At 37.6% G+C, this 27,692-nt stretch overlaps 1 protein-coding gene across 1 annotated transcript in view; it reads right to left on the reverse strand.

Moving 5' to 3' along the window:
• Nucleotides 1-1,733: 1,733 nt before the first annotated feature.
• PPHLN1 (periphilin 1) overlaps nt 1,734-27,692 on the reverse strand; it is a 63,495-nt gene continuing 37,536 nt past the window's right edge. Inside the window, 2 exon segments of the mRNA XM_033058645.1 lie at nt 1,734-3,609; nt 3,611-3,760. Coding sequence (XP_032914536.1) covers nt 3,499-3,609; nt 3,611-3,760 — 261 coding nt within the window. The 3' untranslated portion in view covers nt 1,734-3,498.

Raw genomic sequence — 27,692 nt, forward strand, 5'->3', positions numbered from 1 at the left:
GTACAAGCACCACTGCACCAGCCACTATGAAGAACATTTAACTCCATCCCAGCCACACCCAGTACAACCTTCATACTAAAGTACTAAGGCAAAATTTTATCCTCATCAAAACTGAGAATCTTACAGACAAGAGGGTGGCAAGGATTTGGTCCTTCTCTGATACTTGGCATTACTTCCTTTCATATCCATACATAGTGGTTTTGTTGATGATTTTCATTTTTACTGCTTACATTATCACTCAAAGCTGCCAACTCGCCCAAGTGAAGTTACAGAGGTAAGCACTTCAGTCTTGGCAGACAGCACTGAATTTCCATATTCCTTCACTTTCCACCTCCTTTTTAATTTTTAAGGGTATCTGCAACATCAACAAGTGCTAGGAGTAATTTCTGTTTTCAGGAGCTCTGAAGGGGACAAATTAAATTCCTCCATAACAGTGTGTTTCCTTTCCCCAGTGCTCTTCCAGAGCTCCATTGAGGCTGACCACTAGGCCAGGGACAATTTTTTTTTTACTTACATGAAACTGATCCAAAATACATACCTGTAAAGCAAGCAAGACTAAAAGCCATGTTTCTTCCTTAAGTTAAGGGACTGCCATAGTATATTTTACTTATATCAACTGAAAGCATAAATCATAAAAGGTTAAATGCAAACATTCAACACAATGCCAAGTATTAGATGGAAAACCAGTTGCTTAATCACTTAGAAATGTGAATTAAACCTTTCACAGAAATAGCACTTATAAAAAACTCAAAAGACTCCCTACTTTACAACTAAAGTTTAATCCATTAAAAAAAAAGTCAGATTAAGCAAATAATTAGGCACAGTGAATGGGGTTACCTCAGGCTGGCAGCTGGTCACCAGTGGGACTCCACAGGGCTCAATTTTAGGGCCAGTGCTCTTTAATGGAGATAGATGAGTCAAAAGCACATTGAGTTTGCTGATGATACTAAATTGAACCGAGGTGTGGGGTCCCTCAAGAGTAGAGAGGTCCTGCAGAGAGATCTGAACAGACTAAGGAGCTGGGGGGCAATGCCCAGATAGTCCTGATTATCTGTAAAACTTGGGGAATGAGGAGTTGCAAAAAGAGATTTGAGAGTTCCGGCTGATGGCAAATTATACAGGAATCAGCAGTGCCCTGGCAGCCAGGAGGGTCACTCCTGTCCTGTGGGGAATCAGGCACAGCATCACCAGCCAGGCAAAGGAGGGGACTGTCATGTTTTGCTCTGCACTGGGGAGCCTCACCTCGAGTGCTGGGAGCAGTTTTGGGCACCACAATATAAGGATAAAAATCTGTGTGCCCAGAGCAGGGTGATCAAGGTGGTGCAAGGAGGAGCCTGCATGAAACTGAGGGGCAACCTCATTGCATTCCACAGGTTCCTCGAGGTGGGCAGCAGAGGGGCAGGCAATGAATTCTCTCCAGTGACCAGGACTCAGGGAAATTGAATGAAGCTGCATCAGGAGAAGTTCAGATTGGACATGAGAGGGTGGTTAGTCACTGGAACAGGTTCCCTAGGGAAGTGGCACAGCCCCAAGCCTGCAAGAAGAGCATCTGGACAATGCTTCTAGTGGTTCCACTAGGAGCAGGGAGTTGGACTCAAGCAACACTGCAGGTCCCTTCCAACTTGAGATATTCTATGATTCTTAGGTCTTACAGAAAAGCACTTGAAAACTTGGATACTTTTATAATAGTAAACTTAATCAGGCTTCTAACAAAGGAAACTTCTAACAAACTGTACAGTAACAATGGAGATTTTTAATAAAAAATATATTACACACAATTCTATTATTTTTCCATTAGCATTTCTAGCCCAAAGTAGAGACTCCAATGTAACATCCTGAAGGCTCTCAGTCCTGTAGGCAAGTAGTGAAATGTTGCAGTTGTGCTTCTGCATCTGGGAAGACTTTGACTGATGTCAGAAAACCAGGTTTGTCACAACAGCTCGCCTCTCTTCCCCTCTCTCCCTCCCAAATTAGTATCTTGTAGGATCCATGAGCTGATTCTTACTCACTGTGCAGGCCACACAATCCTAGGTGCTAACAAGGGTAGTTGTAGGTCATCTACTTGGAGCAATGTGAACTCTTGGAAAATAAGAAAAACTAACTCCAAAACCTCCCCTTACTGAGATGAGAACTAACCAGGCATCTCAGGAATCTGATGCAATACATATTTAATATACCATATCAAGATTTGCATGTGTAAGATGCTGTGACACATACAGTACCTTGTACATGCAAAATCATTGCTACTTCATTTGTGTTTCTGCACACCATTCTGATGAAATCTGGAAATAGTGAGTTTAATTATTAGTCTTTTTACAGAGTTTCCCATATTTTAAATGCAAATGTATACAAAACATACTTATCTCTTTATGATTATGACTCAAATTATCCCTTTCCTAAAATGTTCATATAAAACAGTACCTCAAAGAATATATTTATCAGGATTCCAACGAGTGCTAAATATTTTTCACTGGGAACCTCTTGGCTTTCCTCAACCACTTGTTCCCAAGTTGATCTATCAGGTCAAAAGTGGTGCCAGAACTAACCAGAATCACTTAGGTTTGAAATGATAGTGAATTTGAGGACTTAGGGATAAACTTTGTATTACACCTAATCCAAAGCAATCTGGGTTTACTGGAGAGATGGTCTTGCTCACTTTCCTTGCCCATCCTTGACACCCCAATTCCTGCTCCTTCTTGAAACTGGAAATAAAGATTACACACAGCCTCCTTATTGTTAAAACTCTGGATGAAAATGCTTGAGAAGTTGTAAGTGGGGAGAGTGACAGTAGGAAAAGCAACCTTTCCCTGCTCAGTGGCTGCCTACAGCTACATTCTGTAGAGTGTAATCAAAAACAGAGGAAACAGTAACAAAAAATTGAATCCATCCCACATAATACTGCTTACTAGTAATGAGTCATGATATGGAAAATACCAAAATTTTAAAGGCATTTATAAAACCTGCAATTAGAACAAACATACAGCACTTCTTACATCAAGTGGTTAATTGGTCTGGCAGTCAGAGACTAGAGATAACCCCTGATCTAATTTTACAAATTCATCGGAATTTTTAAATTGAACCAGAATACATAATTCAAATCATAATTGTGAGCAATTTTGCATTTTTTTCTCCCTATAGTATGTATGATAACAAGACATATTTGTGCATAACTTGAGGAATGAGAGTGGCTTCATGTAATTTTAATAAAAAATACAATGTTTCAAGTTACAAGCATCAAAATGTAAGGGTACAGACATCAAACTGACCACTTTTTCCAAAGTAACTGTGCAAGGTTTCAAAAACAGTTCACTGCTTTACAGCATTTTTGAAAAGAACATCCTTCCAAAGGAATGTATGTCAACCAGAACAGGCAGGATGAATACAATTGTGGAGACCAGAGTGGACAAGGGAACAGCCACCTGAGCTATTTTACAAAGAAGCACAGGCCTCAGGTTCAAACCTTCAACAAGAGCTCCTCTTTCCCCGCAAAAAGCAGATTTATGTACTATGCCAGACACAATGCAGGGGATCTAAAAGCGTATTTTTGTCCTTAGTATGAGCCCTCTTTGAAGGGCTCTGATACATCTTGGTTGGCAGCATCGTACTGAGCAATGAAATGTTTGAGTTCTTCAATGCATCGCTCACCTATTTCATGCAAATTCTGCCGCAGGGCAAACTGAATGGACTTCTCTAATGATGGATCTTTATCAATTAGCATCTTCACCACCATGCCAAAGGTTTCACAGTCTTGTCTGTAGACCTAGAAACAACATATTTTAGAAAATTATTGAATGCAAAACTCTTTACATTAGCACACCAACAGCTCTTACTGAGTTAGACCCAAATGCAACAAAGGATATTGGATTTAACATGAGTTTCAGCTGTAAAACTTACTGGCCATTTCCTCTCTTCTGACCTGTGCTAATAAAAACCTAACTAGCTCAGCACTATCTGGATACCAAAAAAAACTTTTATGGGATGAAATACCATAATAGAGAAATTAAGTTCCCCTTGCAGCAATATTTAGTAAGTAACAGTAGAGCAAAGTACAAATGCTAAACCAGATTTTCTTTTCATTTCAATATATTTAAACTGTGAAATGTCTAGCAATCTCAATCTTCATACAAAGCACCAATAATTTAGTTTGCAGTATTTCCTAATACTTTAAATACAAGTTGTGTTTAAATAATTTCATTAAATATTGTTTGTTTGCTGGAAATCTGTTTCTTGTGGAAGTCCTTGAAAAGGATTACTTAATTAGTTTGGATGCATTGGTGGTTCAATCACTAAGGATTAAAGAAGTCCTGGCAGTGGTTTACCTGAACCCATCTGACCTTCTCCCACAAAGAATGAAGAGTTTGCAAGTCAGTCATGCACCACATTTGAGGTGAAGTAACTTTTCATTATCACTGCAACTGTTTTTCAGCAACAAACATATGACCATGTTCTTATACAGTTTCCAAAGCAAGTCAGTGACATTTAAAGTTTATTTCTAGATTCCAAATAAGTTTATTAGTCTGAACACCCAGCAAAAAAGGAACTTCTCAAAGTCTGCCAGATGCAGCTCATTTTCAAAGCTCTTAGGCCAATTTCCATTTAGAAAATACATTAACTTTTTGACTAAACATAAGTAAGTTTTCTATCTCCATACATCTTTTTTTTTGAGGAAAGAAAGCTAAAATGCTGATACTCTTCCAAGTATGATCATCTTTTGGTATTGTCTGCTTGTCTTAGAACTTGTTTTTCACAGAGATGCGCAACCCCTTCCTTCCACATTTATCTGTATTGTGGACAGAAACGATACAACTGTATGTAAGCAACTCCCCTTTACTAAAAATGAAAGGAAAAAACCAAACCAAACACACCTATCCCTCCCCCACTGAAAACCCACCCTAAGAACCCATTCATAAGAGCCAGTTTGAGGTCAGCTCAAGCATCTTCATGTTAGAAAAACCCGCAGAAAACCCCAACATTCTGTACAAAACTAAACTATTCTTAGAAACACAATGATTATCATGATACCTTTAATGCAGGCAATTCTCAAATGCTTAATAGCATAGTCGAGAAAAACAGTTTAAGATCAGACCCACTTTTCAAACACTGGTTGGCAAATAAAAGAGAACCTTTTGGAAGGAACTAATCTTCAGTGGAAAGTAACAAGTCAAAAAGAAGAGTGTAGCCCAAACCAAACTCGAGCTAAACACTTTTAAGTGTGGAAATGCACATGGCATTTTTCCTGCTTTGTAGTTCTTTGGTAGTAAAATAACAGCACAAACCCCAGACTCTGAGCTCATGCTCCACAGCAAGTAAAACATGGTAAAAGAATTTCAAACAGAAAAATCTACATTACTTTTGTCTCTCTTCCCAAAGAAAAAGCTCAGAAAGAGCTGCATGGGGAGGCACCCAAGGCTACAACTGAAGGAAATACTCTACTTTTCATGGGTCTGCAAACTAATGACAGACCTAATGCCATTAGGCAAACTAATGCTACCTGCTACTTCTCCCACACACCACAAAGAACTAACCCCAGATGAAATTCCCTGACTCTTAGCATATACATACTAGCTTGATCTAAGCACATTTTCCTTCCAAACTCTCACAAAAGACTTGTAAGAGAATCAAGAGAGCTCGTGTCATTGCTGAATCTGACTTTGCTGTCACAACAATCTGGAAACTAAGCATCTTCATCCAAGAGATGAACATTTTCAATACTTTGTGACAAAAGACTTTTAAAAAATAGAATTTACCTAAATTAGGGGAAGAGGGCAAAGGTGGAGCAGGAAGGCACTTTTAACAACAGAAAACAAAGGAAACAGCTCAGCTCCTCTAACAATAATTGAGCAATTTTCTCTCAACAAGCTTTCTGCCCCAGCTGCTAATTCTGATCCTCCTGGTTCAATCTGTCCTCTTCACAATTGTGCTGATAAATCTATTTGTATAGCTGCAATGTAAATTGCATCACTGAGGTGCTCCCTTTTAAAATTACTCCCCCCCAATTAATGTGATTCAGTGATTCAATTCTAAAACCAGATGCATCAGCACAACTGAAAGAACTGTAAGCCATAGTCTTAAAGTGAAAACTTCACAAACCAGTTTATATGGTACAACTACCAACTTTCAGAGATATGTTACTATGCTTTACAGAAGGAAATGAAGATTATCAATTACAAGAATATCACTACAGAATATGCTAATTACAGTTTAATGGTAGAATCAACTATCTGAAAAATTTGTGAAAGCACTGAAAGCTCTTGAAAGAAGGGGAATGGTGGCATGGCATTAATATCTATCTTTAGACAAAATAAAAGGGGGTTATTTCTGAAAAATGAGAATGTGATGCTTGAGGAAGAAAGAAAACTGCAGAAAATATTCCAACCATGCAAAAAGAGCTCTCTGTTGGAGAAAAATACTTGAAGAACTTGTGACCCAACAACATATGAAAATAACCCTATATTCAAAATTCCAGCTGATACTGATTTTAAGCTCAGACCATGGAAAGCTCATCCGTAAACATCTGGAACTAAAACCTGAAAATGATTCCATGTGTGGAGAAAGAAGAAATAACATTTTTAAAATGAAAAACAAGAAAGGGAATGATACCAATGACTTGATTATTCTGACATATAAATCAGATAATCCTGAAAACAGCTAGAGCCACAGGGTGATCATTTACCAAGGCCCTAGCATACTTTCATTCTCTGACCTAAGCTACAGCATCAGCATAATGGAAAGAGCATGTAAAACTTTAGTAAGCAGATGAAGTAGAAACAGCTGTTCTACTTCCAAATACATAAATACAATTTTATATACACACACTATAGATATAGATGATGTAGATACAGATATATGCACTCTTGCTTCTCCTATGCATAGCAAGTATTTGAGCTGAATTCAAGTTCTTTGAAGTGTTTTCCAAAATCAGCACATCTGGCATCTGTGAGGTCACAGGATCACAAATATGCATACTTTTATATTATTCTCATGGAATTTTGGAATGTTACATGATAAGGGCATAGAGGCTCTGGCTGAGATCAGCCCTTTGCCATGCCATTCCATTCTCCATGTAAGTACTTGATGCAAATCTAAAGTTGTGATGCATCTGCATGCAATATGTTAGTGAACACACCTCATTTATTTGAGAAAGCTATACCAAAATTTGCACTTACAACAGTTTAAATATAGCTAAAAGACATTTACTTCCAGACCTAGTTAGAGAAATGGAAATATCAGTCACCCAGGCTGGAGGCAATCAAGCCCTAGAACTCCCCAGCAGAATTAAACTTTTGAGAACTCCCTCATCTACATCTATGCCAAGTTTTCACAGTGAACTTCAAAGTGCCATCAACACTGTCGTGAATTACAATGTATGACACTGACATGGAAAAAATTATGGATACCACACACTCTCTTCTTCCAGCTCCGCTGTGGAATGTTAACCTCTGAACAGGGAGAAAGAGGGGCAGAAGCAAGTACTTGAGGACTGCTCATGTCTTCGACTGCTATATCCCTCTTTTAATGATAATCTAAAAATGGTCTTGGCTTAAACCAAAGAAAAACATATCGAATCGCTTTGTTGATGGGTGAAATTACATATGGCTAGGGAATACCTTGACAACATGCCTACTACTCACTGACAAAGTCCATGTAATTTTCTGATTAGCCCAGCACCATACTTTTCTTCAAAACTGTTCCAAATTCACACATACACTTTGTGCAAAAGAGCTGTTGGACAATATAAACAGTAATGACAATGCAAACTAGAACTTAGGATGTCCTCCCCTGCGAATAAGTACAGGCTGCAGAAGAATCGTAAGAGTAATCTTGCATACCTGGCCAGCTTTATTTCAACAGCAATAGCAAATACCAATATTCAAGGGGATGAGGACAAACCTTATTTCAACCCATGCACCAGGTTTCCCCAGCTTAGCTCTACAGTCGGTCCAATGAAAGTTTTTTAACTTCTCAAAGGTAAAGTCAAAACAGCTAAAACCACAGTATATATTCTAAACAGGCTTTAAGGAAAAGGGAAACGAGAGGTCTTCTGATAGTTAGAATGACTCTCTGGAAGACTGGTCCCACCAGGATACAAAAGTTAGCCTCATGTCCACAGCTTGTAGAAAGTAGAACTGAGTGGTAAACGGGAGATACAAATTTCTCCTGACTCAGAAAGGACTCAAATGAATTGCCACTTCTCATTTCTGGGAGAACTGTTCTAATGGATGTGCTTTGTTTTATATGCAGGCATTAAAACTCTCCTCTCCAAATACAGTTTTGACTGAATATGATACTGTGGCAGTTGTTTTGAATGCTCTTGGCTTCATGTACACATGAAAGCCTCTTCAATAGAATTCATCCAGAGAGTTGCATATGCCAGGCTTGAGCAGCTATATGCAGATGGGCAAACTCCAGTGCAGAAGGGGGTACTTCTGCTCACAAAGACAAGCACGACCAGTAAACATGATAAAGACCACATCCATTAGGTGGATATGATGATTTAGCAAGTGAAATTGATGCCCATTATTTAATCTGTAATTTCCAACACCTTGCTCTTTTTCCTCACAACCTTTCCTGGATTTTGGGGAGTATTTTTAGCATTCCATACATTTCAAGATTCATCCAACACTCTCTTGCCTCCACCAGAACTCCTTCAGAGCAACACGACACAAGTCTGGACTCTCTGAGCCGCTCTGCACCACAGCCCACAATCAGTGCCTGTGAGTCAGCACTCATCTTCAGAGATGCCTCTTCTCAGCTCCTCATCCAAAGGCCAAAGACCCCCAAGGCTCAGTTAACACAGGGGAAGGAGCTAGGGTTGTGCCTCACAAACCACGTTAAATAGCCTGCAACCTTTAGATACTAACTCACTTTGAGAAGACCCAACATGCCCAGCAATCACAATCTGGCATCTGTGATTCACTCAAGTACTCATTTCATATATTATCTTTCAGAAGACAGAAGCTTTTCAGTTACTAAGGGCATATTTCCCATAAATATCAAATACTCCATGCAAGGAGGAAAGAAGCAATATGCTCACTGGTAGGTGTTTGATTTCTCACTGAAAGGCAGAGCTTCAACGTGCAGAGCACAAGTACAGCACCAGTTTGAAAGCCATAGTGTCCATTCCAGATACTCCATGAACAAACTGCTGGAAATTTCCCTCACTTCAGTGATGCCCCAGGGCCCCCCTACACTGGACAGAGATAACAGTTTTTGTTCCCTCACCCAAACTATGATAGCTGGTTTGGTATAGCCCTCTGGTGGTATAAACCAGCTTATTTCCCCTCCTCAGCAGATCTAAAATAAGTCTGACAAACCGCTCTTCTATTAACCAAGCCACGTCTATGCCAGGTTTTCCCAGCATGGGTGAGACAGACTATGAGGTGTATTTTTTCTTCTACTCCTAACTACAAACAATACTGATTTTTTCTGAAATGCAAACCTAACTTCAGGCTGATTGCATATGCAGTCAAATTTGCATTTTAATTGCGCATGCAAGCTTAAGTAAATTGGGAAACTACTAAACACTGAATTGCCACTATCACAGTTTTTTCTTTGTTAATGGCATCTTCTTTTAAAAGGAATTATTACCTCTCCCCAAATCTCTTCTTTTTAATTTAGTTTTATGCTATCTTGGAATTTTTTTCAACTGTGTAAATTAGATTTTATTAACTTACCCAAAATTTACCATTCTAAACTAGAATAAGTTAATCCTCTACAAAAAGAGTATACAGAAATTTTCATCTCTGCAGGGGCAATGAAATTGTACTGTTATGTTTATGAGTACAAAATGTAAGTTTATAGTTCCATAGCGCAAAGAATGCTCAGAACTGTTATTAAACCACTTGCAGACAATTTTCATGATCAAGACATTTAAAATTGATTTTCAACCAAGATGAACTATTTTTTATAGGTACAAAAAACATAGAACAAATTCAATGCTTCATTACAATAGTATACAGTTTACAATGGTGTACAATTTTTAATTGTAAAATATCAAGAAGTATACTCAATTCCTTTCTTAAAAACACTAACAATTTTGCCCTGTATCTATGTAATATTTTCTGCACCCATTCATCAATGTGTTTATAGACCAATTAGATACTCATTGAAATGCAAATGGGGGAAACAAGTTGTTTAATCTATTATGTAATAATGAACTATTTCATGTTAATTTGCTTCTTACTGAAGATATGCAAAACATTAAAAGTTATTTGCACTTAAATGCAATTCTGCCTCCTTTTCCAATGAAACTTTCAAGTTCCTTTTTAGGAACTTCAATAGCTTTAATCATCTTTCAGAACGAACACTCACCATTTTTGGCATCTAAATATCTGACTGAAAAGGCTCCTGGAAGCCCCTTCTGTGGAAGAGATGTTGATAGAGCCTTCACTTTAGAAGAGATAGGAATTCAGATTTGAACTCCACTTTGTCCTCAAGGACCAGGGTTGGCAATGTGGGGGCAGCAGGTGAGCAAAGTGCAGCAGGGGTAGGTGCTGGGAGCCACAGTGTTTCTGTTCAGCTGGTTTGCAGCACTTTGCTTCTAGCTCATAGCATCATTCATCCCTTTGACTAAACTAAGCTGAGAGAGGACATGCAGTCTAAAACAATGCCACCACAAGGCTTCCCCTGCTTCATTTAAAAGCAGAATTCTAGTTTAAAGAGAGATAGAAAGTGCTCTGCAAAACTGAGGGGTGGGTGTCCATGTCAACAGTAAACTGTGCGGAGTTTACAAATATACTTTCAAGGCTGAAAAGCCTGAAGAGTTGGCTTGGGTCCCGAGACACAACTCTGGGCAGAAAACATGAGGGCAGAATTATCCACCTGTGTGAATCCATCACCTCTAGTTTAAGCTCAAGACATCACCTAGATACTGCCCTGCTTCATACCATGCCCCTCCTGACACCTGCGCAATTCCAGCATGGAGTGGAGCCCACCACTGCTCAGCAAAGCCCATGGCCAGCTCCAGCACTCCATGGCTGCCCACGCCAGCACCCTCTGCCCACAGCTTCTGCTGTGCAGGGCTCAGCCCCATAGCAAATCATACCTCTAATCATCTCTGCAGAGAGCCTCAACTCCCCTCTTCCCTTCACCATCCAAAGTTACACAAAGTTTTTGTGCATTTGCTCAGTGTTTACAGAGCAATATAAGAATTGAACATACAGCTTTTGCATGACATTGTCAAGGAGACCTAAATAATACTATAATTAAAAAGCAATAAAAAGTGAAGTCCCTTAGCAAGTGCAAATGTGGTTACCCAAGGACAGATCTGTAGACCAAGGCTGTATAATTCAGAACAATTGCAGCAAAAGTTGGTACTATTTAGAAAATAGAGTTTTCATTTATGAGAACTTACAAATTCCAAATAGTTACTCATTGCTTTAAAACTACTACACAGAAGTTTTCACCAAGATGCAAGAATTGATTTTAAATATATTGTTAGGAAATCCATGTGTTTACTTACAGATATTTTAATACTACAGTGGAAGACTTGAAACAAACTTTAAACACATGTTTAAATGAACAAGAACTGGTACACAACAGAAATGCACATGACGATACACTTCATTTAATGCAACATTTTGGCAAGAACAAGTGTATTATTACTTCTTCAAGAAATGTCTTGCTCAGTCAAGCAGAAGTAGCTCCCATGTGGGAGAGCAAGGACTATTATATTACATGGTTTTACTGGAGATAATTCTTTACTAAACCAATCAGACCACATAATAACAGCATTTTAACACCAACTACAGGCCCTTGGAGACCAGTTTGTGTGTGGCCTAGATTTCATAGGCTTCTTTACAACAGATGTGTTGGATGAGGGTAGAGTTACTTCATTAACTTGTGCGTTCCTTAGGTAAAACAGCAGTACGAGTTTAAATTCTGCCTCCGACATATTCTTCTTATAGAAAGTGTGTGCCTTGTGCAAGGAGATGATAAATATGAAATCAAAACACCCATTTCAATCACAACTGATCAGTTTCCAAATCTCACTGGAAGTACTGATGTTCTCCTGAAGATGTGACAATGACATCTTTCCAGCTCACGTGTAAGAATATGCAGCTGTATGTTTAAGAATGCCAAGATACAAACAACTGTGCAGTCGAGTCCAAAAGTTGTGAAAGAGCAACTATTTGGATATCTAATAATTTCTCTTTGTACCATAATAATATGCAAACATAGAAACTGTATTTTTGTAGAAGCATAAATGAAAACAAAATCCTAAAAACTCTCCAACAGATGCTAGAAAACTCCCATTGGTTGAAATACACCAGTCCAGGATTAAACAGGAAATAATCAGCTTTATGCCAAAGGAAGGGCCTCACCCTACAACTTTTTATTTATAAAATACTGAATTGATGGAAAGCCACTTCCTAAATCTGATCCACAGCAAAGTTATTGCTCCATCCAAAACAGGAAGGGTGAAGTTTGTCTACAAAAGACTCTATGCTAATTGTCTTGTTAAAAATGCTTTAAATAATTTTCAGATACTTCCACTGACCATAAAGAAAAGTGATGTTCATTTACACTTCAGTAAAATGGGCTGTATATTAACAGCAACAATAAAATGACAAACCAATCTTTCTTGTCATAAAACCAGGGAAATATTTTGTATTAAATGTACAGTAGTTCAAAATCCACACAGATTGACTGTTGAAGTCAAGATCAAAAATGATGTGTTTGATTTTACCAAAAACTGACTTGTGATGACTTAGTTTTCCCTCAATAAAAATCATCCCACTTTGAATTTCAGCAAATATCCTCAGCTACAAATATTCTCAGATTCAACAACATTCTGCATTAAGCAAGTTCATTTTTGTTAATGGGAAGACAGCATTTCATCCTGAGGTGGGGATTGCCTGTATTTTCTCTAATTGCACAATGAAAACAAGCAGTAATAGAAAAAAACAACAAAAAAACCCATTTCTTTACAATTAAGAGCAATTCTGAGCAGTTTAGTAGCACAATTAACTGCCAGCAGCATTGCTAATGCAAATTCAAAGCTCGTGGATCAATGAATTTAAGAACCAGTCCTTACAAGAGAAGATTTCCTCTCCAACTATATAAAGAGAAACTTTTTTTTTCTTTAATGGTTAAAAACATGCTAAAGCAAGTTTGAAATTGCATGCCAAAGGATAGATTTTTTAATCACATATGCAGCATAAAGAAAATACTACACCAAGTAAGTAAACTACTGTATGTAATGGACAGCTTTTCAGAAAAGAAAAGCAACAGCTGCAAGAAGAAAAACAATTACTTCGATTACCAACATTTTATGGCTTAGTTTATGTTAAACCTTACTGCTTCTGAAGGTTTAGAATTACTTCACACGTTATATTAGCCTCACAAGTCAGTTTTATTAGTGCCTCAATAATGAATCAAATCTTTTTCAAGTCCACTGTCCTGCCTTTACCCTTGAAATAGTCACTCATCATTAAGTACTCATTTCAAATCTAAAACCAAATAAATGAAAAAGTAAATTATTTTGGAAGACTTCTCCAATCTTTCCTTAGCTTGTGGATAGATGTATTTTTCCACATGCAGCTGTGAGGGCTAAAAAGGCTATTCCCCCTTCCCAGCTGTCAGCATCCCTACGCCAGAAACCATCACCCACTTGTTTCTGTGAGCCAGCAACAAAAAGGACTCCCCTAAAATGAATTCTTAGGCAAAACCGGTCTGTCTAGGTCACATGCCCAAGATCAGTTGGGCTGCAGGGAGGAATCACATATCCTGAGTGATTTATCTATAACTTTACACTAGTGTGTCCACCTTGAGCTAACCTGGAAACACTCACAGAACGTCCAACTAACCCAGACAAAGCACACAGGATCTGTGTTCAAATGTTTGTATATCTTAGTATGTAACTTCAGTCAAATACAAAATAGATATAGAAACAGAACATGAAGCTGGCACAATGGCTGGGGTTGGAGCAGGCCAAAGAAACTGTGTGATGAAGCCTAATTTCTTATTACAAATACGTTCATTCCTTCTGTGTCCTTAGCATTCAACACAAACTATCTTTCCTTCAAAACCTGTTCCCACAATTCTAGTTATTTCCACATCAATTTGGAAGCAGAAATCTGATCCAAAAAATTGGTAAAAACAGAAAGCATGTCTCTCCCTAAAGAGAAAGCCACAAGGAGTAGAGACTGTCTTTTATGGTTAGTAAATCATAGGTCTTAGGGCAGCAATTACCAACTGTGGTTCCAAGGGAATGTAGTACAAGTCCTGCATTTACTAAGTGGATGTATCACTGACTGTATCCCACGGTACTTGGAATTAATTATTTGATAAGTTTGGGTTACAGTCATAAGTAATACTGAAGAATCACAGTGATTAGCTGGTTCCAAAGAGCTTGGAAATCACTGGTCTTTTTCATTGTGAAAAACAAGCCCATTTTGCACTTCAAAACGTCTTCTAAGAACACTTTCCTTCTACAGTCTCTTTTCAAGCTTTTCTTAATGAGATAGTTGTGCAAGGCTGCAAGCACTTCAGCACAAGAACTGTTACCTATCAAACTCATTAAAGGAATGTCTGCCCTATTCAATCCGGTGTCACTGGACATTTTCCAGAAGTTGTCTGATGGGGTGGGTTGGTGAATTGACAGAGGACTGATTGGGAGCAAACTTGGCATGAGTGAACACACTCATGACTTTTTCAAGTGTTTGCTTGTCTTCAGATTCTGGCATACACTGAAAAGCTTTGATTCTTTTTGAGTCTGGCCTCAGTCTGTCTTATAAAAAGAGAGAAAAAACTGGGATCATCAAATACCATTCTGTGCTGGGGTTTCTTTTTGAGAGCTTTAGATCTGTATTCTTCGGACAGCTTAGAGCAGCTTTCTATGATCCCTGACAGGTACAAATTTTGGTAGCAGCATGATGCAACAAATCCACCAAGTCAAAAAGTAACAAGAGATATTTCCAGTACTCAAGAATCACAGAATCATTAAGGTTGACCTATAAGACCTTCAAGATTAAGTCCAGCTGTAAACATAGTACTGTTAAGTACACCAATAAACCTTGTTCCTGTGTGCCACATCTACACATCTTTCATACATTGCCACAGATAGCAATTCCACCATTCTGCTGGGCATCCTGTTCCAATGTTTGACAACTGTTTTGGTGAATTTTTCCTAGCATCAAATCCAAACCTCCTCTGGTGCAACCTGGGGCCATTTCCTCTTGTCCTGTCACTTGCTACCTGTGAGAAGAGGCTGATCCCCACCTGGCTACAACCTCCTTTCAGGCAGTTCTAGACAGTGGTACGGTCACCCCAGAGCCTCCTTTTTGCCAGGAGAAACACCCCCAGCTCCCTCAGCTGCTCCTCATAAGAACTGAGTTCCCACCCCTTCACCAGCTCTGTTGCCCTTCTCCAGACAAGCTCCAGCACCTCAATGTCCTTCTCAAAGTGAGGAGCCCAGAACTGGACAGAGGATTCACCTCACAAGTGCCCAGTACAGGGGGACAATCACTGCCCTGGTCCTGCCAGACACTCTAATGCTGACACACGGATACAAGCAGTCTAGCCTCAGTCTTCTTGGATTTACTTCATGAAATATCCTATTTACTCCAACTATAAACAAGGAGGCTGATCATGGTAACAGTATTTGTTTACTAGTAACAACAGTAAAGCATCATGTAAATCAACAAGTAAATGAAAAAAAAATAGCTAGAACAAACTAGTGGCTGCCCTCAAAGTCTGCCAGCTTCCTGCAGGTTACAGATTTGAGCATCACCAGCAGCATTGTGAATTATGGTCACTTTGGAGATACAGCAAATTCTGCCTCTGGTCAATACTCGAATGTGTAGAACTTCACTTTGGTAACTCACACAGACAACTGAAGGTATGGGGGACTTGTTTAACTAAACACTTCATCAAATTTCAAATTACCATCACCATGTTCATCATTTGAAGGGATCCCCAAATAATTAGAAAATCTGGCAAAAATCTGCAAAGATACTTACTTTGCCATTTTAACCTTACCTTTAGACAGACATAGGATATAGTGTGAATAGTTTAAAATAACTCACTTTAAAGTGACACCAAGTTATTTCAAGTTAAACAGCTAAAATTGGGGGAAAGAGTAAGGTAATAAGGAGGTAATACAAAAGATCTAATCTAGATAATGAAACTGGAAACCACTGAACTATAAATGAAAATATTTACTGAATAAAATGTACTGTTACAACAAACTTTTTATGTCTAATCTCTAAACAGAGTAATAGCTGCTCCTGATAAAGTCTACTGATGCTGGATTGATACAGTGTGTTTTGGATGAGAACAGCATGGGAAAGAGAGCAGTGAAGTCTCTTTTGATAAGCAGAACTAAACAGTTTACTGCCTAAGATAAAGACAGGTTGCTAAAGGTCAAACACTTTAATGCAATAGCCAAAAGAAACAGTGCCATACCATTTACCTTTTAACCCTACTTCATACAAAATTACCGCATATTCTCAAAGATACAGAATACACAGAGGTTATTCATATAAACATATCCTGAAAAATAAGGCATTCCTTCCTTCACACAGCCTTCCAGAACTCAAAAACACCCCCCAACCATATCTAACAAAAAAAACCACAAAACAACAAAACACAAACACCCCCAATAGCACCAAAAAACCCACAAACAACTAAAAAAACCCCAACTAAACACAAGCAACCAAACAAAAACACCAAGACCAAAAGTCCTAAACAGCTCATGCTAATAAAGACTGCACTATACTGTCTGGAATCAGAATTAAATTAGGAAAATATATTTAATTATTTTGAACAGAGCAAGCCAAATTAAATAAAAAATACAACGATGAAAATGAATGACATTTTCTCATTTAAATTAGAAACTCCAGTGGGCTTGCTGTTCCTTCAAATCACATAAAGGTATAAACATCACAAATTTCAAATCAGTTGGTAAGGAATTTTGCTATTTCAAAGATAAGAGTACACAAAGAACTGATTTACATACTAAACAAAGAATTCCTTATTTCATTTATGCATTTAAGAGTACCATGGACTGTGTCAAATAGTAACAGCAACTGTTCAAGGGGAAAAAAAAGTTGCCTTCTCTAGGGTAAGTCAACAGGTTACACTCTTGATGACGAAAATGCAAGTAACACTTTCTATTTATTGGCTGCATTGCACCTACACCTGATTTTAGTACTATTGCTCAGTTTTAGCATAATGAAGTTACCCTGTTTATATTACTTTAACTTAGCATTAACCTTTTACACTTGTTTACCTCTTTTCTTTGTTCTCCTTAGTTCATCAATGCTCAGCAAACTGCACTGTGGACAAAGCCAAATCTTCCTGCTCCAAAGAGCCTGCAGTTGGTCAATTAATACCTAACAAAGGAAGCACTACTATCTCTGACTACCTTCACTTCTCCCACAATTTTATCTGAGTCCTCCCTGACCCCTTAGCAAGTATTTACTCAAGCTCCCATATAACTCTAGCATCCTGAAAAATCAAAAATTAATTGAAAAATATTTTAAGTCAATTGAATTACATGAACTTCTTTGTATCACCTTGTAACAGAAATGCATTTACATTTCCTGCATTTCTACCAAACAGGAGATAGAAACAAAAGCCACATTCCATAACTGCATGGAAATATTATCTAAAGAATGGACACACACTGCACACTGTATGTATTATGTACATATGCACACATGTTCTTTCAGAGCTTTAATGTAATATGTAATGCAGCAGCTTTAAGGAATACAGTAAAAAAATGCTTGCTTATTAGCTGCTATTGATACATAGTGAAATCAATTGCAAACATAGCAGTGGAAGTTTCTATCCTTAAACCTGTAAAACCTTACCTGACACTTCACACTGAGTATTCATACTCAGGTAATGTGCTAAATGTCCTTGCCTCTTTTAAAATCTTAGTTGAACCACAACAGATAAAACCAAGTTCAGCACCTTATCCCCAACAGACCTCTGCATATCTCAATATAACTCCTCAGAAATATGCACATATGTTTTGTTAGGAATACTTAGAACAACCTTTACAGTGGATGACATACTTCTCTTTGGGATCACTGTTCTGGCTGCTTACCGTGACATGAGCAACACCTACACACATTAAAAAGCTCCAGAGCCAGCTCAATATAATGATACATGCTTTTCTGGGAAGCAAAAAGTCCATCTGTCTTAAAGCAGAAAGAACATTCCTAATGTACAGGGTTTTTAGTAACTTAGCTGGGTCATGAGACACCAGATAATTGCTTGCTTATCTCTGCTTCTGATTTCAGCAAAAACATAGTTGCAAGAAATCACTGTCCATATCAACATAAGAAAAACTCTACAGTGAGCTCTTAGTTATGCCTAAGAATAAATTTGACAAAATTATGAAAAGCATTAAAAAAAATTTGTCAAGGCAACTTTGAATTATGGCTAGACCTACACTTGGGTAAGCAGATTAATGATTTCATTAAAAACTTGTTTTTACATCAAAGTTACATTACATTTACATCCTAGTTGATGACTAATACAGTAAACTGAACCAAACAGACAACAGAACCACAGCAGTGAATGGTATGTTTATCCAATTTTTTAGTAAGCAATTTCAGGTACTTGATGCAGGAACGCTGCATTTCCTGCCTTACAATTGTAGCTTCCTGCAGATGCCTCGAGGGCATCCAGAGAGGAAGACACCAAGCTGGAAGCACCTGAATGCTCCCCACTTGTTCCTGGCACCAGAAAGAGCAGCGGGTTTTCTTGCATGATGTAGCGTCTCCGCCCTCCAGCCAGGGAGAAACTCCACTGCATTTGCCCATAGGCTTTAGAGCTTCTGTGGAATTAATTCCCATCTCCACCCATGTTCCCCATCTCATTCCTTCCCCCACCCTCTTGGCTGCAGTTCTTGATCTTGGCAAAAATCTCTTTTTTTTTTTTCAACTGTAAGTCCAGTCCCACCCTTGTTCACTGCTTCCCACACTCTAACCCTACCTCTCCCATCACCATAAATCCTTTCATCTCTTCCAGTTATCCTCCACCCTCCAATTCCAAGGTCACCTCATTCCTCAGCTAGAAATAGTTCCAAGAACTTAGGGGCCAGCTTGTTTCACAATAAATCAAAGCCTGGCTCCAAGAGGCCAGGTGGAAGGGGTTGTTCTGAAGGTGTCTAGTGATGCACTAGGGCTTTCAAGTGAGTTAATTCTCAAAAATATTAGAACCAATCCTGTCAATGTTTGAAGATGGTGAGTTGTCTTAAAGGAAGATTACACTTCTGGTCATGGTAGCTTTAGAAACTGAACAAAAACTTAAAAGTTTTATCTTCCATGTGATAAGAATAAAGAGCTACTATGCAAATACCATCAAATACTACAGCTTTCCATAGAAAAATTTGCAAAAATCTTTCTTTTTCTTGATCTAATTCATGGTCAGGCCCCACAAAGACTACTGTGCCAGCACAGGGAACAGTACAATATAGGGATGAAATTCCTCAAACTATGGTTGCCACCAAACTCTTTGTCATGTACAGCTCAGGTCTGCGGTGCTACCGGTTGGTTTTGACTGCAGCATTTGCTTAAGGGGATTTCTTGATGTATAATGGCAGGCAATCATAATACAGTCTCCACTGGAACTCATACAGTTTCTGTTACTGCCTATTTTCATAAAGCTTGTAACAACTAATCATCTTGGTTTATGCCTAAATTGAATTTAGTTGAAATCAGACAATAGAGTAGAAAGATACACAGCACAGATACTGAGATTGCACAAGATAGTTTCTCCAGGAAGCCAAGTGAAGAAGAAACATAACAAAATGGGCAAATTTCCAGCTGGAGATGATCACTGAAAAGCTTGTGTCAGCATATCCTAATCTATTTATGATTTTGTGTTCAAAAATGCTTATGTGGATTTTTTTTTTAATTTAGGTAGCATGTGACCAAAAAAGTTAATATATAAATTATTTCCTATACTAAGGTGGTGAACTGCTTATGAGGTATGTAATTATGGTCAAGTAAGCACATATAGTAGCCATGTAAGTAGAACATTTCATGTTGTAATAAAACCAAGTATTTAAGCTATCTGCAGTAAGGAGAAGGGGAAAGATTGCTAACAAATAAATTAAACCTTGGACAAACAATAACAAACATATCTATTACAGGTTATTAGTGTCATTCAGAGCAGAATCTGAAGTTCAATAGCTCAGAAAATTAATGCATGAACACTTCTTCTCAAGAAGTGTGAGAAGGTAAAGAACCAGGAACAACCCATGACCCATGCAATTTTGTCAGTATTCACTTTCTGTGTTTTTTTCAAGTCAGGTTGACTATCAGCCTTTCCAAGCCAAAGCAGTCAGGTAAAACAGGCATGCCATAAACTCTGTCCTGTGGGGAATCTTGGCCCTTGTTTTTGTGCCGTATTTTGTGAAGCATGCAGTTGGGATATCCATACAAGTGAATGTCCAGACAACCACTGAAGACTCAAGTCACCACATCAATGCAAATAAGAGTCAAACAAAACAGGAAAGTGATCTTCTGTGGATCAGCAATGAATGGTGATGTGCATTAGTCATTTATACCCCAAGATAAAAATCTAATGTTTTCATAATCTTAACTCAAAGAAGCAGCACATGCATAAGGAACTTGTGCAACCATAGATTTCTTCCCCACATAATTTAGAAAATTAACCTTTAGAAAAGTTCCCAATTGTGATGCCTTTTAGAACTATAATATTACCTTGTATTTTAAAGGTCAGATAAAATGAACAGGCATAATTTACCCATATTTAAAACATATTGAGTTTAACCTATTCAATTGAACCACTGCCAAAAGAAAGAAGACAACAGATTAGGTGAGACAGTGAAATACAGCACATAAATTTAAGAACTAGGTGACAAACAAAACCTGTCACTGAAGTGTCTTGGGTCACAGATGATCCTATATTTATCCAAGAGTCAGTGTTGTACACAAATCAGATTACAACTGGATTAGAGGATTAAACTACAAGCACCAGGAAAGATGTCATCTACAAAATAAGCTTCTGTTGTATAAATAGCAGTCTGTAAAAGACACACAAAACCCCACAGAACTACAGATTCATATTTCAGCAGATTTTCCCTACCTTTCATTTGCCACTTTCTATGGGTTTTTACATGTTTGCTCAGTTACCATCATCCCATCATTGCACACGGATTTATGAAAATTGTCCTCATGACACTGCTCTGTTTGCCCTAAATATATATATATATACATTGTTTTAAGTACCACTTGGACTCCTGTATCCTAAATCTTTCAAAAGATCAATGCTCAGACTGTATCAGGAATACTCAAAGGACTAATACATCATCACTGTTTGGGGGTTAGAGATGCTAAACAGTAGTTCTTTAAGGTTGGGCTATTTCTGGGGGAATTCAAATTTCTGGATCTAATTGCTAGGTACACAGGAACAATTCCATTCTTAATCTGTTTCAATCCAAGAAGCAGCAAGTTTCCCTAGATACAATGCTGAAGAGACAGTAGCTTGTAAGAATAAAAAATACTTAAAGCTTCAATCCTCAATGTATTGAGCCTACTAAGAGATAAATTTATCTTTAATCCTAAAAACAGTTAAAAACAAAAAACACCACTGCTAACCTACTTCTTAAATCCACCAATGCCCTCCTGTTAAAGGAAGAATAAGACGGAGACCAAGCTGGAGAGAAGGATCTATCCTCTGAATTAAATCCAAGTTATTAAAACCAACAACAAAATTCCACCATCAAAAAAACCCCAAGAAACTAACCCAAACAAACAAAAAATCCCAACCTACAAAACCCATAACCCTCACTTCCACAGAAACTACTGCCTTTATTAAGGTTCAGACAATTCCTTTCTGGTTTTATCCTTCATCATTCCCAGGGGGTTTGCCAATGTCAATTCTGCTTATCCTTCCAAGCATCTCAACTTTCGACAGTTTTTTCAGTAGGCAATTTCTCAAAATTAATTCCTAATTATATATCAAGGCCCACACATTTTTAGTGAGTTTCTTCTCTTCCTAACACCTTTTCTGATCCTGCTGACACTCATCATCTCTTGAAACTAATCTTTCTTCTCTCCAGCCCACTCACTATTATAGTTTCCAAGTCTTTCATCCTGCTTTTGCTCTTCGGGTTTCTCACAAGAGAACCAAAACTTTTTAAGTCAAACAATCACTACCAGCTTTTGATTGAAAAAATTCTATTTAATAACTCCTTAGGTTTTTACTTTAGCCTACCAAGAAGTTGATTTCAAATCTTTCAAATTTGAACAACCTTTTTTCATATGTCTTTTGGTTTCAACTAGGTCCAGCATTTTCAGCAAGTACCTAATTACTAGCCCTCTCCCATTTAAGTCTTTCAGAGATCTGCCACCAAATTGTAATACCTGCAAACAATGCCCTTTAAGAATGTCTGTAAACAAACAATGCTCTGAGATCTTGCAGTCTGCAGTGCTGCTTGGTCACATAATGAAGTGTCACTACATCAAAAACTCTGCATTTGAACAGCCAGCATTTGGCAGCTTCAAAATAATGTGATCAGCACAGGCCTAAAACTGTTTACATGAAAAAACATAAGGCAAACAAGATCTTCAGTAAATGGTGGTGAAAGCTAAAGGTGAGTTACATTTAATTCAAACCTCTCTAAAAAATACCCCACTGTTACTGGATAAATGCATAAATTACTGGTAATAAATTCTCCTAAAAGTATTTCCCTATGAGCACTCCATATTAAATAACGATCACTTTTTATCAGCTTTCCAATGAAAAAAGCTGCTGGCAAAAATCTGAACCGTGGTAATATATTTCCTTATTAAACCATACCTTCAGGTGGTGAATCAAATGAGTTGCACTGCTTTTGCATATGCAGCAGTTTGTAATTCCGAACACAGCAGTGCACACCAAATAACCCATTAATGTCCACAGAGGGAATAGAATACAGTTGGACAAATGGAACATGCAGAATTACAACTGCTAAAGCATGGTGGCCCAAACACAAGAAGTTTTCATGTCCTTTTACAAGTATCCTGCTTTAAATAAATGTATTTGTAAGAATAACAGATAAAATGAAGAAACTGACCAAAAGCTTTTATATTCTCCATCTTGTACTTTCACACATGAATTTCTAACAAATAAGTCATATCTGTAAAATTAAAAGACCCCAGTACAAAAAAAAAAAAAGAAAAAGAAAGAAAAAAACCCCAAAAAAACCCCCACAAGAAAACCAAAAAACAACAAAAAATACCTTATGGTAAGGGTGAAATATAGAGATAGAATAAGCATTACAATGTGACTGATTTGATTTTGTAATGGTAAAAAGGAAGTCTAGAACAAATACTAAAAGATAGTAGAAAAATTAGCAGATCAGCATTAATATGAAAGAAAAGGTGTCTAAGAATATGTAGAAAGAAATAAATCACTTGACATTTATACATAAGGAGAAGGATAGTGATACAAGTAAACTAATAAACCACATAGGCAGATGATATAATTAAGTAAAAGAGTTATCATTTTTTTCTGAGAAGCTTAAGGCAAAATAACAAAACCTGACAAATGTTTCCCTGATTAGGAAAAAATAAATTAACACACTTAAATGTAAGTTGTAATTAAGGAAAATAAACATAACCTTAGAGGAGGCATGATACATACTATGCTACCAACCAAATTAGACTGATGATGATGAGTCCACCATTAAGGCCTTGTCACTGTGTATTAACTACAGAAGGTTTGAAGGACAACAGCAAAGCTAGGAAGAAAGTGAAAATCTACAGCCTCCCCATTTTTTATCTGGTCCTGTTACTCTTGTCTGGTCCACTTCCATCAGAAACAAAGCATGTCTGACCTCATCCACAACCAGAAATAATCCTTTAATGTGTTTTTAGCTACTGTTCCAGTTCCTTCAGTTTCTTAATTCTTAACTTATATTTTAATTAGGGGATTTTTTCTAACCTAGATAGTTTTGCCTGAAATTAGTAACAGCACAAGCAGACCAACAAGCTAATCTGAGGAAACAGCAACCAGTTTCCCTGGCTCCGCTGAAGTGAGCTTTTTAAAGGAAAAAAGGTACACCCAAGGCCAGCCCTGACATCCTCCTTCAATGTTTCCTGGTTTCCCATTACTCCAATTTATTAATTTACTTATTTTACTAAAACTGCTAGAACTTAAGACACTTAATGTGTCACATCCAAGCCTTACAAAACTTTTCCAAGCAATTTACCATGAGCTCATCTCTAGCCAAAATGCAGAAGCTACTTCATGTTTACATCCTCTTTCACCTTTATACGGTTGAAGAACTGTAAAATAGTTTTGCTTGAAACAAAACAAAACTAGCAAAGACACAGGAGGGGTTGGGGGCAGGGAAGAAGGCGTACAGTAAACTCTCATACACCACTCAAAATGTCACTATTCTATTAGGACAGAATAATGCCTGTATAATTTTCTTCATGTTTTGTTGATATTAAAACCAAAATTTTCTGACAAAGTCCTTTCAATGTAAAGTATCACTTTCTGAGAGGTCAGTCTTCTCTCAGAGTAGCATCTCCAGAGAGCAAAGTCCCATTAACAAGTGTTAAATACGCACAAAGACAATTCAGCTATTGCTGTACAGATCTCACCAGAGCAAGAGCTATGACAAAGAAGGGGAACAAGGAACAGTTATCAAACTATACACACACACTGTAACTGCCAAAACTTGGTTTTCTTACTTAATTGTAACTTCTAGGTCAGAGATCTCAGTAATTTACCTCAAAAAGAAAAGGAATTAGACAGCAGATCTGGAAACAGAATTTGAACAGCCTGGATCTAGCCACACCCATGTTCTTCCTTCATTCTGTGCACCATGGCTATGAAGTTTCAAACACAAGCTTTAGAATTATCCCTGATTTTCAGCACCTTCCAGCAAGAAGGTTGTCCTAATAGGGTAACAGTTCGTTAATACTATTGAGGACTCCTAACAAGCAATATTAATGTAGAATGCCAACTAAAGAAGCAATTAAACTAAATCTTAAACATTAAAGAATATTGTTCTGCTGAACATTTAAAAACAATGGTGAACTGCACGCATACAGTCAGCCAGTGATTCCATTAAGACTAAAAAAGCATTCATGAATGCATTAACTCCTGTACTTAATTAATTCCTTAGATGCCAGAACTCCATGGTAGTAGACAAATTGAGACAGAAACTCATAGGTTTGATTTTTTTTGCCAGAATCAAAATGGGTACTTGGTAAAACTGTAATTTGGTAAAATTTGTCTTCAGAAAAGAATAGACTTTCAGAGGTAATACATGTCACATCAACTTGAATATGCAACACGTAAGAAAAGTGGACACATAGTAATGCATTAATTAACACAGTGTTACAGACTTGATGTCTAGACAAGATAAGACATTTCAAGAATCCCTGCTACCCGTGCTCATGAAGGAAGAACAAAGAGATAGCCTTTCCTGCAACTGATGCTGAATAGCTCCAATTATGAACTTAACACCAGGGACATATTTGTCATCACTTCCGAAAGAAAACCACACTTCAGCACATTACATGCTAAAAGCATAAGCTGATCCTTAACTACATAAAACCAGAAACTAAACAACTCCAAAATACTACCTTAATGCATAATGCATGCTATTAAATGCAAAGATATTTACAAAGTGCATGAAATGGTTACATTAGCAAACTATAGACATTAATTGATCCTGACATGAAGATGCAAAATACACTTCTATGCTGTTTTCAAGTAACCAGACCAATCTTTTAAGCATCTGTTTAATGGGATTCTACCTCACCATGCTCAGACAAATGCTCAGACGTTTAACACCTTATTTCAAAACTGGAAAAGCAAAGAGGGAAATGCATGTTTAAAGATCTAAGGAAACACCTAACTTCAAAAAAAGCCCCAACCAAACAATTAAAAAACATCTCAACCCAGAGAGCTAATTATCTCTGTATTCTATTAAAAAAACAAACAAACAAACAAAGAAACTCTCCAAAGCTTTTTATTACAGACAGAACATTAAAAAACACATCATGGGATATATTAAAATATGAGACACACACTAATGCTGCATAATTTCCACTCCACATTTGACAGCGCCCTGAACGACCTGATCTAAGGCTCTGTTTCGAGGAGGTTGGCTTGGCTAAGTCCTGTGCAGCCTAGGTGTTCCCACAATAATGTCACTATGTCTGCTGTTTCAAAGATGAGACCAAAAATGTCCAGGATCTGCAGTCCCAGCTCAGAAATGTTTTCAAGCAACTGTGCATCTGCAACCATATCCTTCCTTTCCAAGTAATATTGGTACACTTCAAATGAAATATATACTTCAAAGTTTTTCTAGTTTGGGAGTGACACAGATAATTCTTGGCGCTGTTTAAACAGTGTCTGGATTTTTCCAAGCCTTTATCCATAAGCAGAACTTCTAGTTTCCACTCTTTGTGTCAGCTTCAGTTAGTATTTTCAAAGCAACTGCAGACTCCTAAAGGATAGTCACTATATAGCAAACAGCAACTAGCCTTTGGTCTGGCACATTTTGTCCTGTCGTCATCAGCACACAAAGAACTTAGTTTTTCTTCAAATGACATGTAAAAACGACATGATTTTACACGAATGTTTGCAGTAAGTCCCCCATCAAATAAATAATACACAACTATTTTCTTGATGAGCCAGGGTGATTACTTACAATCACGCTTCATTTAAAATTCTGAAATTGCCAACTCTATTATTGTAGCTTAGAGAAAAGGCAGAGGCAACTTTACAAAAGAGTGATGTGAGTGATACACAAGATACTGAGATGGACTAATTTAAAACAGAACACCTGTATGAATATTTCATTCAATTGCTCAAGGGATATTTTTGCTTGTTTTTCTTAAGAGAAAAAGCAGACTACATCACAAGCTGCCACCTCCCTCCTGCCCAGGGCATCAGACTGCCTCTTTCTCTGCTGCACAGCAATGGATTTGTTCATTGCGACACCGTGCGTGTTCTGTCAGCACAGTTTTTTGCCTCTGGCTTTTCTTGAAATAGTATCATCCTATCAGGTAAAAGTACATATTTGGAAAATTTTCCACCTTTACCAGGTCAGAGCTTTGGAGACAAATGGATATGGAGAGGGCAAGGCAATGGAGTCTAGAACAGCCAAGAAATACTTGGCAATCAGGTTGACAATAAATGTGAACCAGAAAGCAAACATCATTAGATATGCTGCAAGAGAAAGAAAAGTTTAGGAGACGGAAGTAGAAGAGGTTCAATGGGTCAAACTTCACTTCCTCAGAGATTAGCTGGGCCCTCACCGATTCTTTAACACATACCCAGTGCCACATGCCCCGTCTGACTTCATTTCTTACTTGTTTAAAATACCTTAATAGCTGTCCAGTCCATACTGAAAAACAACCCCTTGAAAATCTTGCTTTGCAGAAGGACTACAGCTTCACCATTCTTGCAGTATTCTTTGCAATAAGCATGTTATTTTAATAATCCTCCCATAAAATTACATTCCAGAAATACTACACTAAATACTTGAATGAAACTTAACTGAAAAGTCCATAGAACCAAATAATTTTTCTGCTAGTACTTGAGTCTTCAAGACAAATAATCAGAAATAAATTATGAAAAAGCTTTCTTATAAATGTACCAGCTTACAGTTCACTTTATAAATTTAAATGTTAAGCTAAATTTACTTTTAGATGCTGAGAACTAAAGTAAACAGAATAGTGTACAAAATTCTACAGAATTTT

The sequence above is a fragment of the Catharus ustulatus genome, chromosome 4, assembly GCF_009819885.2.
Source record: "Catharus ustulatus isolate bCatUst1 chromosome 4, bCatUst1.pri.v2, whole genome shotgun sequence".
NCBI lineage: Eukaryota > Metazoa > Chordata > Aves > Passeriformes > Turdidae > Catharus > Catharus ustulatus.